General features: G+C 40.6%; 1 protein-coding gene across 1 annotated transcript in view; it reads right to left on the bottom strand.

Moving 5' to 3' along the window:
- LOC127489780 (uncharacterized) overlaps positions 1-13647 on the bottom strand; it is a 278910-nt gene that overhangs the window by 110357 nt on the left and 154906 nt on the right. The window contains exon 16 of the mRNA XM_070064726.1: positions 11424-12784. Within this exon, the coding sequence (XP_069920827.1) occupies positions 12704-12784 (81 nt within the window). The 3' untranslated portion in view covers positions 11424-12703. The remainder of the gene's footprint in view (positions 1-11423; positions 12785-13647) is intronic.

The raw sequence follows: 13647 nt of genomic DNA on the forward strand, positions 1-13647 counted from the left end.
GCTCCTGAATGAACAATGGGACACTGAAGAAATTTAAAAGGAAATAAAATCTTTCTTGAAATAAATGAAAATGAAAACACAACATATTAACTCCTGTGAGTTACAGCAAAAGCATTATTAAGAGGTAAGATTATAGCATATAGTGATTATATTAAAAAAGAGAAATGTTTCAAATTAAAGATCTAATGATGCATCTCAAAAACTTAGAAAAATAAGATCACAACCTTTAAGCAGAAGGAGGTGAGAAATAATCTATGTCACAGCATGAATAAATGAAATTAAAAAAAGATCAAGAAATCAAAAATTCATTTTGAGAAGGTAAACAAAATAAATAGTCCTCAGAGGGGATTCCAACATGGAGGAATAGGGAAAGGGAGGACTGCTATAGGCTAGGATAAAATAGAAAAAAAGGCAAGAAAGTGCATTCTCAGGGGAGACTGGAGATTCTGTAAGAGGAGGAGAGATGCTGTGGATCTGTGTGGAAGCTGCAGATGCCCAGCAACAAGCACTGATACAACACAAGTCCCAGCAGACAAGAGCTGGAAAAAGTGCCGGCTCTGAAGACCACGGTGAGATCAGACTGCAGTGGCCCATGCCACTGCTGAAATAGCTGCAGAGAGAGCCTAGCAGAATACACTGTCTTGGGGTGTGAATTGGACCCTGAGGGTAATGGGTATCCCCTAACCCAGCAGAAAAGAGAGACAATTTCTCCCCATCCTCTCACAACAGCCCCCGACAACCAGCTCAGAGAGGGCAGGCACCATTTTGGATATGCTAGTAGCTGCAGCAGCTTTAATGCAGACTCCCAGCAACAGTCAGGGAAAAGGCGCCATCTTGTCTCAAGTAGCAACAGCCCAGGTGTTGCCCAGCAACAGGCAGGGAGAAGGAGCCATTCAGACATCATCACTAGCTGCAGGGACTCTTCTAAGTGTCCATAAACTGGCGGGGAGAAGGCATGATTGTGAAACAAGCAGTGCTGTGGCCAGCAGCTCTTATGGACATGTATGACCAGGGATTTCACCACAGGGAAAAGTCTGTGTTCCCCACCGACTTTCAGTCTGGGTGGAAAGACTGACAGGGGGCTGCAAATGCACCTATGACTATCATGAGCCCTTAGCCTCTCAACATAACGCAGGCTCTGGAGCTCAAACTGCCTAAGTGGAGCATACATAGGCAGCTGGCTCTCAGAAGTTCTCAGCCTCTCCAAGGACAGAACAGGTTAGTGCGGTGGAGTGGGTCTTCTGCACCCTGTGTCTGTGGGAGCCCTGGTACTGAGACTGTGGGAACCCAGGCATGCAGGAGAGGGTGCACGGTGTAGCTGGTTTCTGGGAAAATACTTGGGTAGCTCCACAAGCTCAGCACCCTGGCTGCCTGGGGTGGGTCACTGCAGCAGGATCTGTGCTCACACTGAACACTGCCAGACCCTTTGTGGCAATCATGCAGAGCCACAGAACCACAGATGAGAACAGCACCCACTGAGGGTTAACAACAGATTTCATGAGGCAGATCTCTGGAAAATTAACAGTCAAACAAAAAAATGAAGAAGAACAAATTAGAAAAGTGAAAAATAGGGTTGGAGATGTATGGGATACTACCAAATGACACAATATAGGGTCTTAGGGGTTACTGAAGGCATGGAAAGAGAGAATGGATTAGAAGGCCTTTTAGTGAAATAATTACAGAAAACTTCCCGAATTTGGAGAAAGTAAGTATGTCCAAGTACTAGAAACACACAGCACTCTTAATATACATGACCAGAAAAGACCATCACCATGACATATTGTAGTCAAATGCTCCACAGTAAAACATAGAGAAAAGATTCAAAGATATGCATAAAGGGAAATGTCAGATTACTTTCAGAGTATCTTCAATTAGACTTACAGCTGACTTCTCATCAGGAATTACTACAAAGAGCTGTAGCCCAACACATCAGGAAACCTAGAAGAAAAACATTCCTGGACACACACAACCCACCAAAATTGACCCAAGACACAGAAAAACCTAACAGATCAATAAACAAGACAAAAATTGATTCAGTAATAAAGACACTCCCAACAAAGAAAAACCTAGGATTGGACAGTTTTACTGCTGAATTCTATCAGACATTTAAAGAAGAACTAACTCCAATCTCAAGCTATTCAAAACAACTGAAAGAGAGGGAAGCCTTCCAAACTCCTTCCATGATGACAGCATCACCTTAATTCCTAAATCAGAAAAGGATACAAGAGAGAAATTACACACATATGTCCCTGATAAGCACACATAAAAATCATCATCAAAATACTAGCCAATTGAATCCAACGACATATAAGAAATGATCATTCATCCGGACAAAGTGGGTATTACCCCTGGTACACAGCAATTATTAGCATTCACCAATCAATGTGATACACCACATTAACAAAGTGAAGAACAAAAATGATATGATTATCTCATTAATAGCAGGAAAAGCATTTCATAGAATACAACACCCTTTCATGATGAAAACCTGAAGTAAAAACCGTATATAAAGGATCCAAAAGACTCTCCTCAGAGATTATTAGAACTCGTAGGAGGTCCAAATATGGCAGAGTAGGGAGTGAGCTTAACTCTTCGCTTCTAGCCCAGGAGATGATAGTTTAAAAATGTGGAGAGAGTGTAATCTAAGGATAGAATTAGTGAGTCAATGGCAGAGGAAACTCTACCGAAATTAGAGAGACAGGGTGGACCTACGTGGCAGGCATGGATGCACATCGCTCAGGACTCTAGCCTACCCAGCCAACAGCCTATGGACCAGCACTGGAAAGTGAAGTGAGACAAGACCACAGCAGACCAAGAAGAGGCAAAAAAGCTGCAGAAAGAGTCTAGAGCGAACCAGGCTTGGAGCCCCATGGGAGACACTGTACTAGCCAAACTAGATGATAAAAAGAAAAAGAATGGGGTGGACACGTTTCTCTCTCCCAAATCAGTTTACAACAGCGTCCTGTAACATGCCAGTAGAAGGGTGCCATTTCAGAGATACATCACAGGTGCACCAGCTCGTATCTCTGCCCAGCAACCAGCCAAGTGGAGACTCCTGATTCTGGTGGGGAGAACTAACAGGGGGCCGATAGCTTGTGACTGTGTGAAGTGTCTGTATTTGGACACGGGAAAAAACTGAGGGTTTGTGGGAAGACTCACGGTGTGGCTAGGACTTTGAGCAGTTACAGTGGGAGACTCCATATGCTCAGGGTTTCCTGGTTACCTGGTGAGAGATACTGCTAGGGAAACTGATCTTACACTGAGGAATGCACAGATCCTTTGTGTGGACCTTGGGACAGAGCGGATAAATATAATACAAACTTGGGCTAGCACTCTAGCCTGGGTCTCCATTGAGGAGAGGAGCTCAGCTGCACAGAATAAATTCCCTTTTGATGAGAGAGAGAGAGAGAGAGAGAGAGAGATTGATTTGCCACAACAAACCTGGGTGTGTCACCTGGGGCATTCCCTTATCCCTGGAGAACTGAACAGAGCTCTCTGGCCACCCCCACTACAAGCCTCTAGATATTCACTAAGAAAACCTTCCACTTATCTACACAGTCATAGTCCAAAGATAAAAGTTGCCACAGCAAAAAAAAAAAAAAGAGAGAGAGAGAGAGAGACAAAGAGAAAACCAACAATTATCTCCACAAATGCCAAACAATAAATACACCAATTCAAGAAACAAGAATAGAAAGACAATATGATGCCCCCAAAAGAACAAGACACTTTGGAGCCTGAACTGTGGCATAGTTGGTAAAGCCGCCATGTGCCGTGCCAACATACCATATGGGTACTACTTCAACTTCTGGCTGAACGATTTCCAATCCAGCGCTCTGCTCTGGCCTGGAAAAGTAGTGTAATACAGTCAAAGTCCTTGGACCTCAGCACCCACATGGGAGATCTCCATAAGCTCCTGGCTCCTGGCTGCAGATTGGTATACAACGGCCATTGTGGCCAACTGGGTAGTGGCAAGCTGATGGAAGACTTCTCTCTATCTCTCTCTCTCTTTCTCTGCCTCTTCTTCTCTCTCTGTGTAGTGCTTTCAAATAAATGATAAATAAATCTTAAAAAAACAATGAAACTTCAATACTAGATTGTGAAGATGATGAGATAGAAGAATTGAAGAAATGGAATTCAAAAAATTGATCGTAAAATACATAGAAGTAATCAGAAGCAAATGCATGAACTACTGAAATCCATATTGGACATGAAAGAAAATTTGTCCCATGAAATTGAGATCTTAAAGAGAAATCTCAATGAAATGAAAAATGCAACAGAACAAACAAAAATGCAGTGGAGACCGTTAACAATAGAATTGATGAAGCATAAGAAAGATATCGGCATAGAAGACCAAGCACCAGAAACTATATAATCAAACAAAAGAAAAAAGAGGAATTTAGGAAACAAAAACAATTCCTTATTAGAATGCGAACATGAAGAGATTGATGCAATGCTGGTTAGGGAATTCGAAAAACTGATTGTAGGTTACTTAGAAATCATCAGAAGTAAATCCACGAATTAAAGAAATCCATACATGACATGAATGAAAAATTTTTCCATGAAATTGAAATTTTAAATAGAAATGAAATTAAATGTTAGAAATCAAGAACTCAATAGCTCAAATAAAGTACGTGGTGGAATATCTTAGAAACAAACTCAGTGAGTCAGAAGAAAAAGTATCTAACTTAGAAGACAATTTTCTGGAAATTTTACAGTGAAACCAAAAAAAAAATGAAGAAGAAGAAATCAGAAAACTTAAAAACAGTCTTGGAGATTTATGGGAAAATATCAAATGACCAAACATACAGGTCTTAGGCGTTTCTGAGAAAGACAGAATGGATTTCTGAGAAGGCCTTTTTAGTGAAGTAATTACACTAAACTTCCTTAATTTGGAGAATGAAAGGGACATCCAAGTACAGGAAGCACACAGGTCTCCTAATAGACATGAGCAGAAAAGATCCTCACTACAGCACATTGTAGTCAAAATCTCCACTGTGAAACAAAGATTCTAAAATGTGCATAAGAGAAATGCCAGATAACTCTCAGAGGATCTCCAATTAGACTCACAGCTGACTTCTCATCAGAAACCCCACAGGCTAGTAGAGAATGGCACAATATATCCCAAGTCTTAATAGAAAAAAAAAAAAAAAGGTCAACCCAGAATACTGTACCCCACAAAGCACTCATTTATCAATGAAGGGGAAATGAAAACCTTCCACAACAAAGAAACTGAAAGAATTTCACATCATTCATCCAGCCTTACAAAAGGAAGTGCTTACTTAAGGAAGCACTACACACACAAATATACAAACATGGTCAGCACTATGAAAGAAGGTGAAGGCAATTCCCCAATAAAACAACAAAGGAAATCCACAGGAAAACCAGGAATATTTGTGGGAAAATGGTAGGGTCAAGTCACTATCAACAGTCACCTGGAATATAAATGGTCTCAACTCTCCAGTTAACACACAGACTAGCTTAATGGGTTGAAAACAAGACCCATCTATTTGTGCCTACAACAAACAAATGTCACCTACAAGGATTTGCACAGACTGAAAGTGAAATGATGGAAAAAATTATTCCACACTAACAGAAACCAAAAAAATAAAAAGCTGGTGTAACCAACCTAATATCAGAAAAAATAGACTTTAACACACAAACTGTTAAAAGAGACAAAGAAGGACACTGAGGGATTAATTCAACAGATGTGACTATAGTCAAGATATATGCACCCAATAATTACAGGGCATCTGACTACCTAAAATAAATGGTAATGGACCTAAAGGGAGTAATGCACTCCAACATAATACAAATGGGAACGTTCAATACCCCATGTTCAGCAATGGACAGACCAACCAGATGGAAAATTAGCAAAGAAACAACAGAGTTCATTGACATATAGACCAGATGCGCCTAATAGATATCTACAGAAATTTTCATCCTACAGTTGCAGAATACACATTCTTCTTACCAGGGCATGGAGCTTTCTCTAGAATAGGGCACAGAATAGGCCATAAAGCATGTCTCAGGAAATTCAGAAAAATCAAAATCATACCATGCATCTTCTCTGACCACAATGGGGTGAAACTGGAAATCAAAAACTCAGGAATCTCCAGAACACATATTAACATGTGGAGACTGAACAAAATGCTCTGAGTGAATAGTGGATCATAAAAGAAATCAAAAGATAAATCAAAAAATTTCTGTAAAACGAATGAAATGACAATAGAAAATATCAAAGTTTATGGGATAAAGTAAAAGAAGTGTTAGGAGGAAAGTTTATACCAATTGGTGCCTAGATCAAGGTATTGGAAAGGCACCAAATAAGTGAGCTATCAACAGCTCTCAAGGATCTAGAAAAATACAGGAAATGAACCAAAAATTAGTAGGACAACAGAAATAATTAAAATTAGTGAAGATATTAACAAAATTGAAATACAAAACACAATACAAAAGATCAGTAAAAAAAAGCTGTTTTGGAAAAAAAATATACCATCAGGCCAACTAAACAAAAAGGGAGAATACCCAATTCAATAAAATTAGAGATGAAAAAGGTAGCACAACAACATATACCATAGAAATAAAAGGAATCATCAGAAATGATGACAAGAAACTGTATGCCAACAAATTGGAAGACCTAGAAGAAATGGATAAATTCCTGGATACATGCAACTTACCTAAATTGAGCCATGATGAAACAGAAAACCTAAACAGACCATTAACCAAGAAGGAAAATGAATCAGTAAGACCTTCCCAATAAATAAAAGCCAAGGACTGGATGACTTCACTGCTCAATTCTATCAGACATTTAAAGGAGAACTAACTCCACAATTCTTCTCAAGCTATTCAAAACAAATTCATTGGTGGGAATCCTCCAAAACTCCTTCTATGAATCCATCATGATTCAATTCCTAAATCAGAAAAACATACAACAGAGAAAGAGAATTACAGAACAATTTCACTGTTGAATATACACACAAAAATCCTCAGCAAATGCTACCTAATCAAAAACAACAATAGATCAGAAAGATCCTTCACCCAGACCAAGAAGGATTTATCCCTCGAATGCAGGGATGGTTCAACTTTCACAAATCAAACAATGTGATACACCACATTAACAAACTGCAGAATAAAAACTATATGATTATCTCAGTGCAGAGAAACCATTTAACAAAATACAACACCGTTTCATGATGAAAATTCTAAGCAAACTGGGTACAGAAGGAACATTCCTCACCACAATCAAGGCAATTTATGACAAACCCAGGACAAGCATCCTACTGTATGGAAAAGTTAGATGCACTCCCACTAAGATGCAGAACCAGACAAGGATGCACACTTTCATCATTGCTAATCAATACAGTCCTGCGAGTTTTACCAGAGCCAACAGAAAAGAAAAATAAATTAAAAGGATAAAATTAGGAAGGAGGAAGTCAAATTATCCCTACTTGCAGATGACATGATTCTGTATTTAGTGCATCCAAAAGACTCCAATAAGAAACTACTGGAACTCATAAGAGAGTTTGGTAAAGTAACAAAATATTTAAAAAACCGGAAATTAATAGCCTCTGTATACCCAGACAATGCCAAGGCTGAGAAAGAACTTCTAAGCTCAATCCCATTCACAACAGCTACAGAAAAATTAAATACCTTGGAATAAATTTAACCAAGGACAGCAACTAAATCTAACATGAGGATTACAAAACAATAAAGGAAGAAATAAAGAAACAAAAATGGACAAATCGTCCATGTTGGTAGATTGGAAGAATCATTATCATCAAAATGCCCACACTACCAAAAGCAATTAATAGGTTCAATGTGATATCAATCAGAACACAGATCTAGAAAAGAGATGCTTAAATTTATTTGGAAACACAGGAGACCCCAAAATGCTAAAGCAATATGAACAACAAAAACAAAGCCAGAGGCATCACAATATCTGATTTCAAGGCATATTATAGGAGAGTTGTACAGCCTGGTACTGGCACAAACAGATGGATAGACCAATGGAGCAGAACAGAAACTCCAAATATCAACCCATGCTTCTACAACCAACCTGTCTTTGACAAAGGAGCTAAAATCAATGCCCAGAGCAAGGAAAGTCTCTTTAACAAATAGTGCTGGGTAAACTGGATCTCCACATGCAGAAGTATGAAGCAAGACCTCTACCTTACAGCTTACACACAAATCCACTCAACATGGATTAAAGATTTAAATCGACAACCAAATACCATCAATTTATTACAGAACATTCAGGAAAACCGGCAAGACACTATCATAGGCAAAAACTTCTTGGAAAAAACACCAGAGCACTGGCAATCAAAGACAGCATTTACAAATAGGATTACATAAAATTGAGAAGATTCTGCACTGTAAAAAACACTCAACAAAGTGAACAGCCAACCAACAGAATGGAAGAAATTGTTTGCAAACTATGCAATTGATAAAGGATTAATACTAGATATATAAAGAGCTCAAGAAACTCAACAACAAAACAATCTAGTTAAGAAATAAGTGAAGGAGATAAACAGACATTTTTCCAAAGAGGAAATCCAACAGACACATGCAAAAATGCTCAGGATCACTAACCTCAGGGAAACGCCACCCAAAACCACAGTAAGTTCTCACCTCACCTCCATTAGAATGGTTTTCATATAGATATCAACAAACAACTAATTGCTGGTGAGGATGTGTGGAAAAAGGTACCCTAATCCACTGTTGGTGGGAATGTAAACGGATACAGCCACTGTGGAAGATGGTATGGACATTCTTCAGAAACCTGAATATACATTTACAATATGACCCAGCCATCTCATTATGGGGAATTTACCCAAGGGTAATGAAATCAGCCTATGAAAGACTGATATGTACCCCCATGTTTACTACAGGTGAATTCACAATGGCTAAGATGTGGAATCAACCCAGATGTGCTTTAACTGAAAAAAGATAATGAAATTTTGCAATATGTACACCACAGAATACTACACAGTCCTAAAGAAGAAAAAGAAATCCTGTCATTTGAAGCAACGTGGTTACAACCGGAAAACATTATACTTAGCAAAATAAGCCAGTCTCAAAAGGACAAATACAATATGTTCTCCGCAAATTTCTGTTAATAATTAATAGTGTATCTATAATGTAATCCACAGAAGTTAAACTGCCAATTTACGATGTGATTACTTTGAACAGCCATTATCTCAACTGCTGAGGAACAGGTTTTCTTTTTTCATACTATGCCTTGAACTCTTTACTTACTATAGAGGTAATCATATGTGCATAAAGTTAATTGAAAATAGATCTTATGGGCCGGTGCCATGGCATAGCAGGTAAAGCTGCCACCTGCAGTGCCATCATCCCATACTGGGGCCGGTTCAAGTCCTGGCTGTTTCTCTTCTAATCCAGCTCTCTGCTATGGCCTGGGAAAGTTGTAGAAGATGGCCTGAGTCCTTGGGTGCCTGCACCTGTTGAGAGACCCAGAACAAGCTCCTGGTCCTGGCTCCAGATTGGCACAGCTCCAGCAGTTGCAGCAAACTGGAGAGTGAACCAGCGGAGGAAAGACTCTCTACCTCTCCTTCTCTCTCTGCGTAACCCTTTCATATAGACAAATAATAAATATTTAAAAAGAAAAGAAAATAGATCTTCACAAAAAATGAGAATGCGAATAGGAGAGGGAGGAGGAAGAAAGGTGGGAGTACTGATAGGGTAGAAAATAATCACTATGTTCATAAATTTATATTAATGAAATTTATGAAGTGTGGGGCCAGCACCGTGGCTCACTTGGTTAATCCTCTGCCTGGGACACCAGCATCCAATAGGAGCGCCAGGTTCTAATCCTGGTTGCACCTCTTCCAGTTCAGCTCTATGCTGTGGCCCGAGAAGGCAATGGAGGATGGCCCAAGTGCTTGGGCTCCAGCACGCACATGGGAGACCAGGAAGGAGCACCTGGCTCCTGGCTTCGGATCAGCGCAGCACCTGTCAGTGCGGCCATTTGGGGAGTGAACCAATGGAAGGAAGACCTTTCTCTCTGTCTCTCTCTCTCTCTCTCTCTCTCTCTCACTGTCTATAGCTCTACCTTTCAAATAAAAAAATTTTTAAAAAAGAAATTTATGAACTTTGTGTACCTTAGATAAAATGTTTTGAGCAAAATATTTATAATAACAGTAAAAAATGGTAATCTATAAAAATAAAAATGACATTGAAATGCTATGGTTTGAACAGGCTTTGTCTCAACTGTTGAGAAGCAGTTTTATTTATTTCATACCATTTGCTGAGCTCTAATAAGTATATGCTTAATCTTATGCATTTAAAGTTAACTAAAAATAAATCTTACTAAACAAATAAGAAAGGGAATAGAGATAGAGGAGGAAGAAGGGTTAGAGTGCGGCTGGGAAAAAATACTATCTCTTTAAATTTGCATTTATGAAATGCACGAAATTTATATAACTTAAATTTTTAAAAAAGTGGAAAAAATCTCAAGAATAAAAGTTTGAAATAAATACAAAAGGCCCCACTATATAATATCTATAAGAAATTCACTTCACAAGAACACACATAGACTGAAAGTGGAGGGCTAGAAAAAGATATTCCACACAAACAGAAAATAAAAACGAGGAGAATTGGCTATCTTGATAACAAATAAAAAACTTGAAATCAAAAATTATAAAAACAGACAAAAAGGACATTGCATTGATTAAATTTTATTCAGCAGAAGATATAACAATCATTAATATATAAGCAACCAACACAAGACCACCAAGATATACACAGAAAATACCATTAGACCGAAAGGGAGAGACATTCCTATACAACAATAGGGAGTAAGTTGAACAATGCACTCTCATCAATGGACAGATCATCCAAATACAATATAAATAATGACATGTGTCAAAGCTAAAATCTTACATCAAGTCAATGACTTGACAGAAATTTATAGGACATTTAACCTAAAAGCTACATTCAGCACACTCAACTTTTTTTTGGATATATTATATATGGGTCCACGAATCAATCCTCAGCAAATCTGAAAAGACTGAAATCCTATCAGGTAACTAGAAATAAACTATAAGAATAAAAATTGAACACTCATAAATATTTGGAAATTTAACTAGATGCTACGGAATGATGAGTGATCACTGAAGAAATTAAAAAGCAAATAAAACCTATCTTGAAATAAATGAAAAGTAAAACAAAACATGTGAAACACTGTTGATTACAGCAAAAACATTAAGAGGGAAGTTTATAGCATACAGTAGTCATATTTAAAATGAGAAATGCCTAAAATTCAAAATCAAGTGATACATCTCAAAAATTTAGATAAACAAGAAAAAACAAAACCCCAAACAAGCATGAGATGAGAAATAAAATGGATCAGAACATAAATCAATGAAATAAAAAATATACTAGATCAGCAAACCAAAACTTACCTTTTTAAGATGATAAAATAGATAATCTTCAGAGAGGATTCCATTTTAACAGAAGAGGAACATGAGGCTTGGAAACTCATCCTTCCACGAACATCTCCCCCAGCTACCAAACTCTCAACCACCGGGAAATGTGGTGTGTTCCTCAGTTTCATGGCAGAAGTTCAAGGACAGAAACAATCAAGAAAGAAAAGCAATGTAAGTGCCCCGAGGTGGAAGAGAACTTGGCACCGTCACGGAACTGAGAGGCCAGCATGGATGGGGCAGAGGAGGAAGCTGCATAAGGTCAGATTTAGAGAGGTCTCATGAGGACACTCCTGCTGGTGCCTTGGGACTCATTCTGCCCCACCAGTCTCACTTCTCTGCTCACAAGGACTCACTCCCTGATTATGCAACACAGGCAGCATCATGCTGTGTCACCAGGGGCAAGTCACTCAGCCTCTCTGAGCCCCAACTTCTGCATGTGAAAATGAGAATAACGTGTACGGAGCAAAAGCCCCACTGTGAAAAAGTGACTACCTGTGACATTCACCAAGGGGGAACCCAGAGAGGTAGACCTGCCCTTCATTTCCAAAATGAATTCCAAGACGACCATATCATGGAGAGGTGGGAGGGTTCACAAGACAAATGACAAATCAGAGATAACAGTGGCTGTAACTCAGTGAGAGAAAGCAGTGAAGTAACATGGTGATGAACAAAGCACTTCTGCCTCCAGGTGCTGTGTGGGTTGGCCGAGGACTCCTCACTCACCCAGCACAGCCGTGACCCCCTGGCTGGTTAGTTAGCAGTCACTATTTTCTCCTGTGCATGGTTCCAACTGTTCCCGCAGGGGCATGCCATCATGAGAAATGTCACCTCCCTGGGGTCTGTAAAGAACCCACTTTCCTAATCATCATAACCGCCACAAGATCAAGTGCGGCAGAGAAGCACCTGTGCCAGCCAGCACAGCCCAGGTGCCTATTGCACCTGCCCGCGTGCTGCACCGACACATGGGGCACTCAGCCTGTATCTCTGCTACTTTTTGCTCAGAGAAGGAACTGCAGGAACTGGCAAGAGTTGCCACATTCCTGCCCTCAGAGTCCCAACTCCAGATGGCCCAGTGGTGTTGGTGCCCAAGCAGAAAACCGGGCAACCCTGAAAGGTGAGGCTTGGGCCTGACAGAGCCACACCTGCCCAGGTGCTCCAGGACCCTCCCCGTGCCCAGCACGCACTCACCGCTCATGTTCACCCACACTGTGTACCCCAGGAGTGGGAGTCTCTGCAGTTGCCATGGGGCCTGGGGGTCAAGTGCTATGGGGGAACCTCACGCCCAGCTCAGGCCAGTGGACACCTCCTCTCCAGCAGCCACAGCGATGTGCCTGGAGCTTGAAGAAAGTTTCAAAGAATCAGGAATGGGGTAGAGGAGCCGTGTCCCAGCCTGGCCGCACACATGCAAAGGTTCCCATGGGAGCACACACACACACACACACACACACACACACACACACACCCAAGCCAAGCTGCAGCTCTCTCACAGACACGCTCCCGTGTGGGTTTGTCTCCAAAAAAGTGGCCAACCAAGGACTGTGGGCACTTACAGGCCGGACAGCCAGGAGCTGTAGTCTCTTGGTCCCTCCCTCCTCACCTGGGGGCCACTGGGACTTGCACCCTTAGCTCACCACCTGTGGGAGGCCGGCTCCTTGACAGGCCTGGCCCCCATGTCCAATGACTGGAACCCTCCTGAGCTTCCCCAGGATGTCTGCATAGATCCCACCTGGGGCCCAGCCCTATCCTTTCTGGAGCAATAGTAGACAAAACATGTCAGTTTCTTGAAAGAGGATGCTTGGCCTCTCCAGGTGAACAGTCCTGGCAACACTGTTTTGCAAAGCTGAAATACAAGTCTTACAAAATCCACTTTGGTAAAGAAACAAGTAAAGCAAGGGCCATGAAGGCTTTGTTCTACAAGACTCTGCAAAGCAAAAGCAAGGCTGCAGAAGCACTCAGAGTTGAGTTTCCCTGGTGAGCTCCCAAGCAGGATATAAGGAGAGGCAAAAAGCCCTTCTCACTCATGCTGCAAAGCCCTGGGAAACAGCAAATTCCATGTGCCTGTCTTCCTAACCCTTTGCCATTCATTCACTCATTCATTCATTCATCCCTTTGTTGGGTATTCAACATTGATATGGGGGGGTCATATGGCCCAGAAGTAAGATTTGTCTGGGGATGCTCCCAACCTAATGGGGGGGTGCTT

This window comes from Oryctolagus cuniculus, chromosome 19 (assembly GCF_964237555.1).
Source record: "Oryctolagus cuniculus chromosome 19, mOryCun1.1, whole genome shotgun sequence".
Lineage (NCBI taxonomy): Eukaryota > Metazoa > Chordata > Mammalia > Lagomorpha > Leporidae > Oryctolagus > Oryctolagus cuniculus.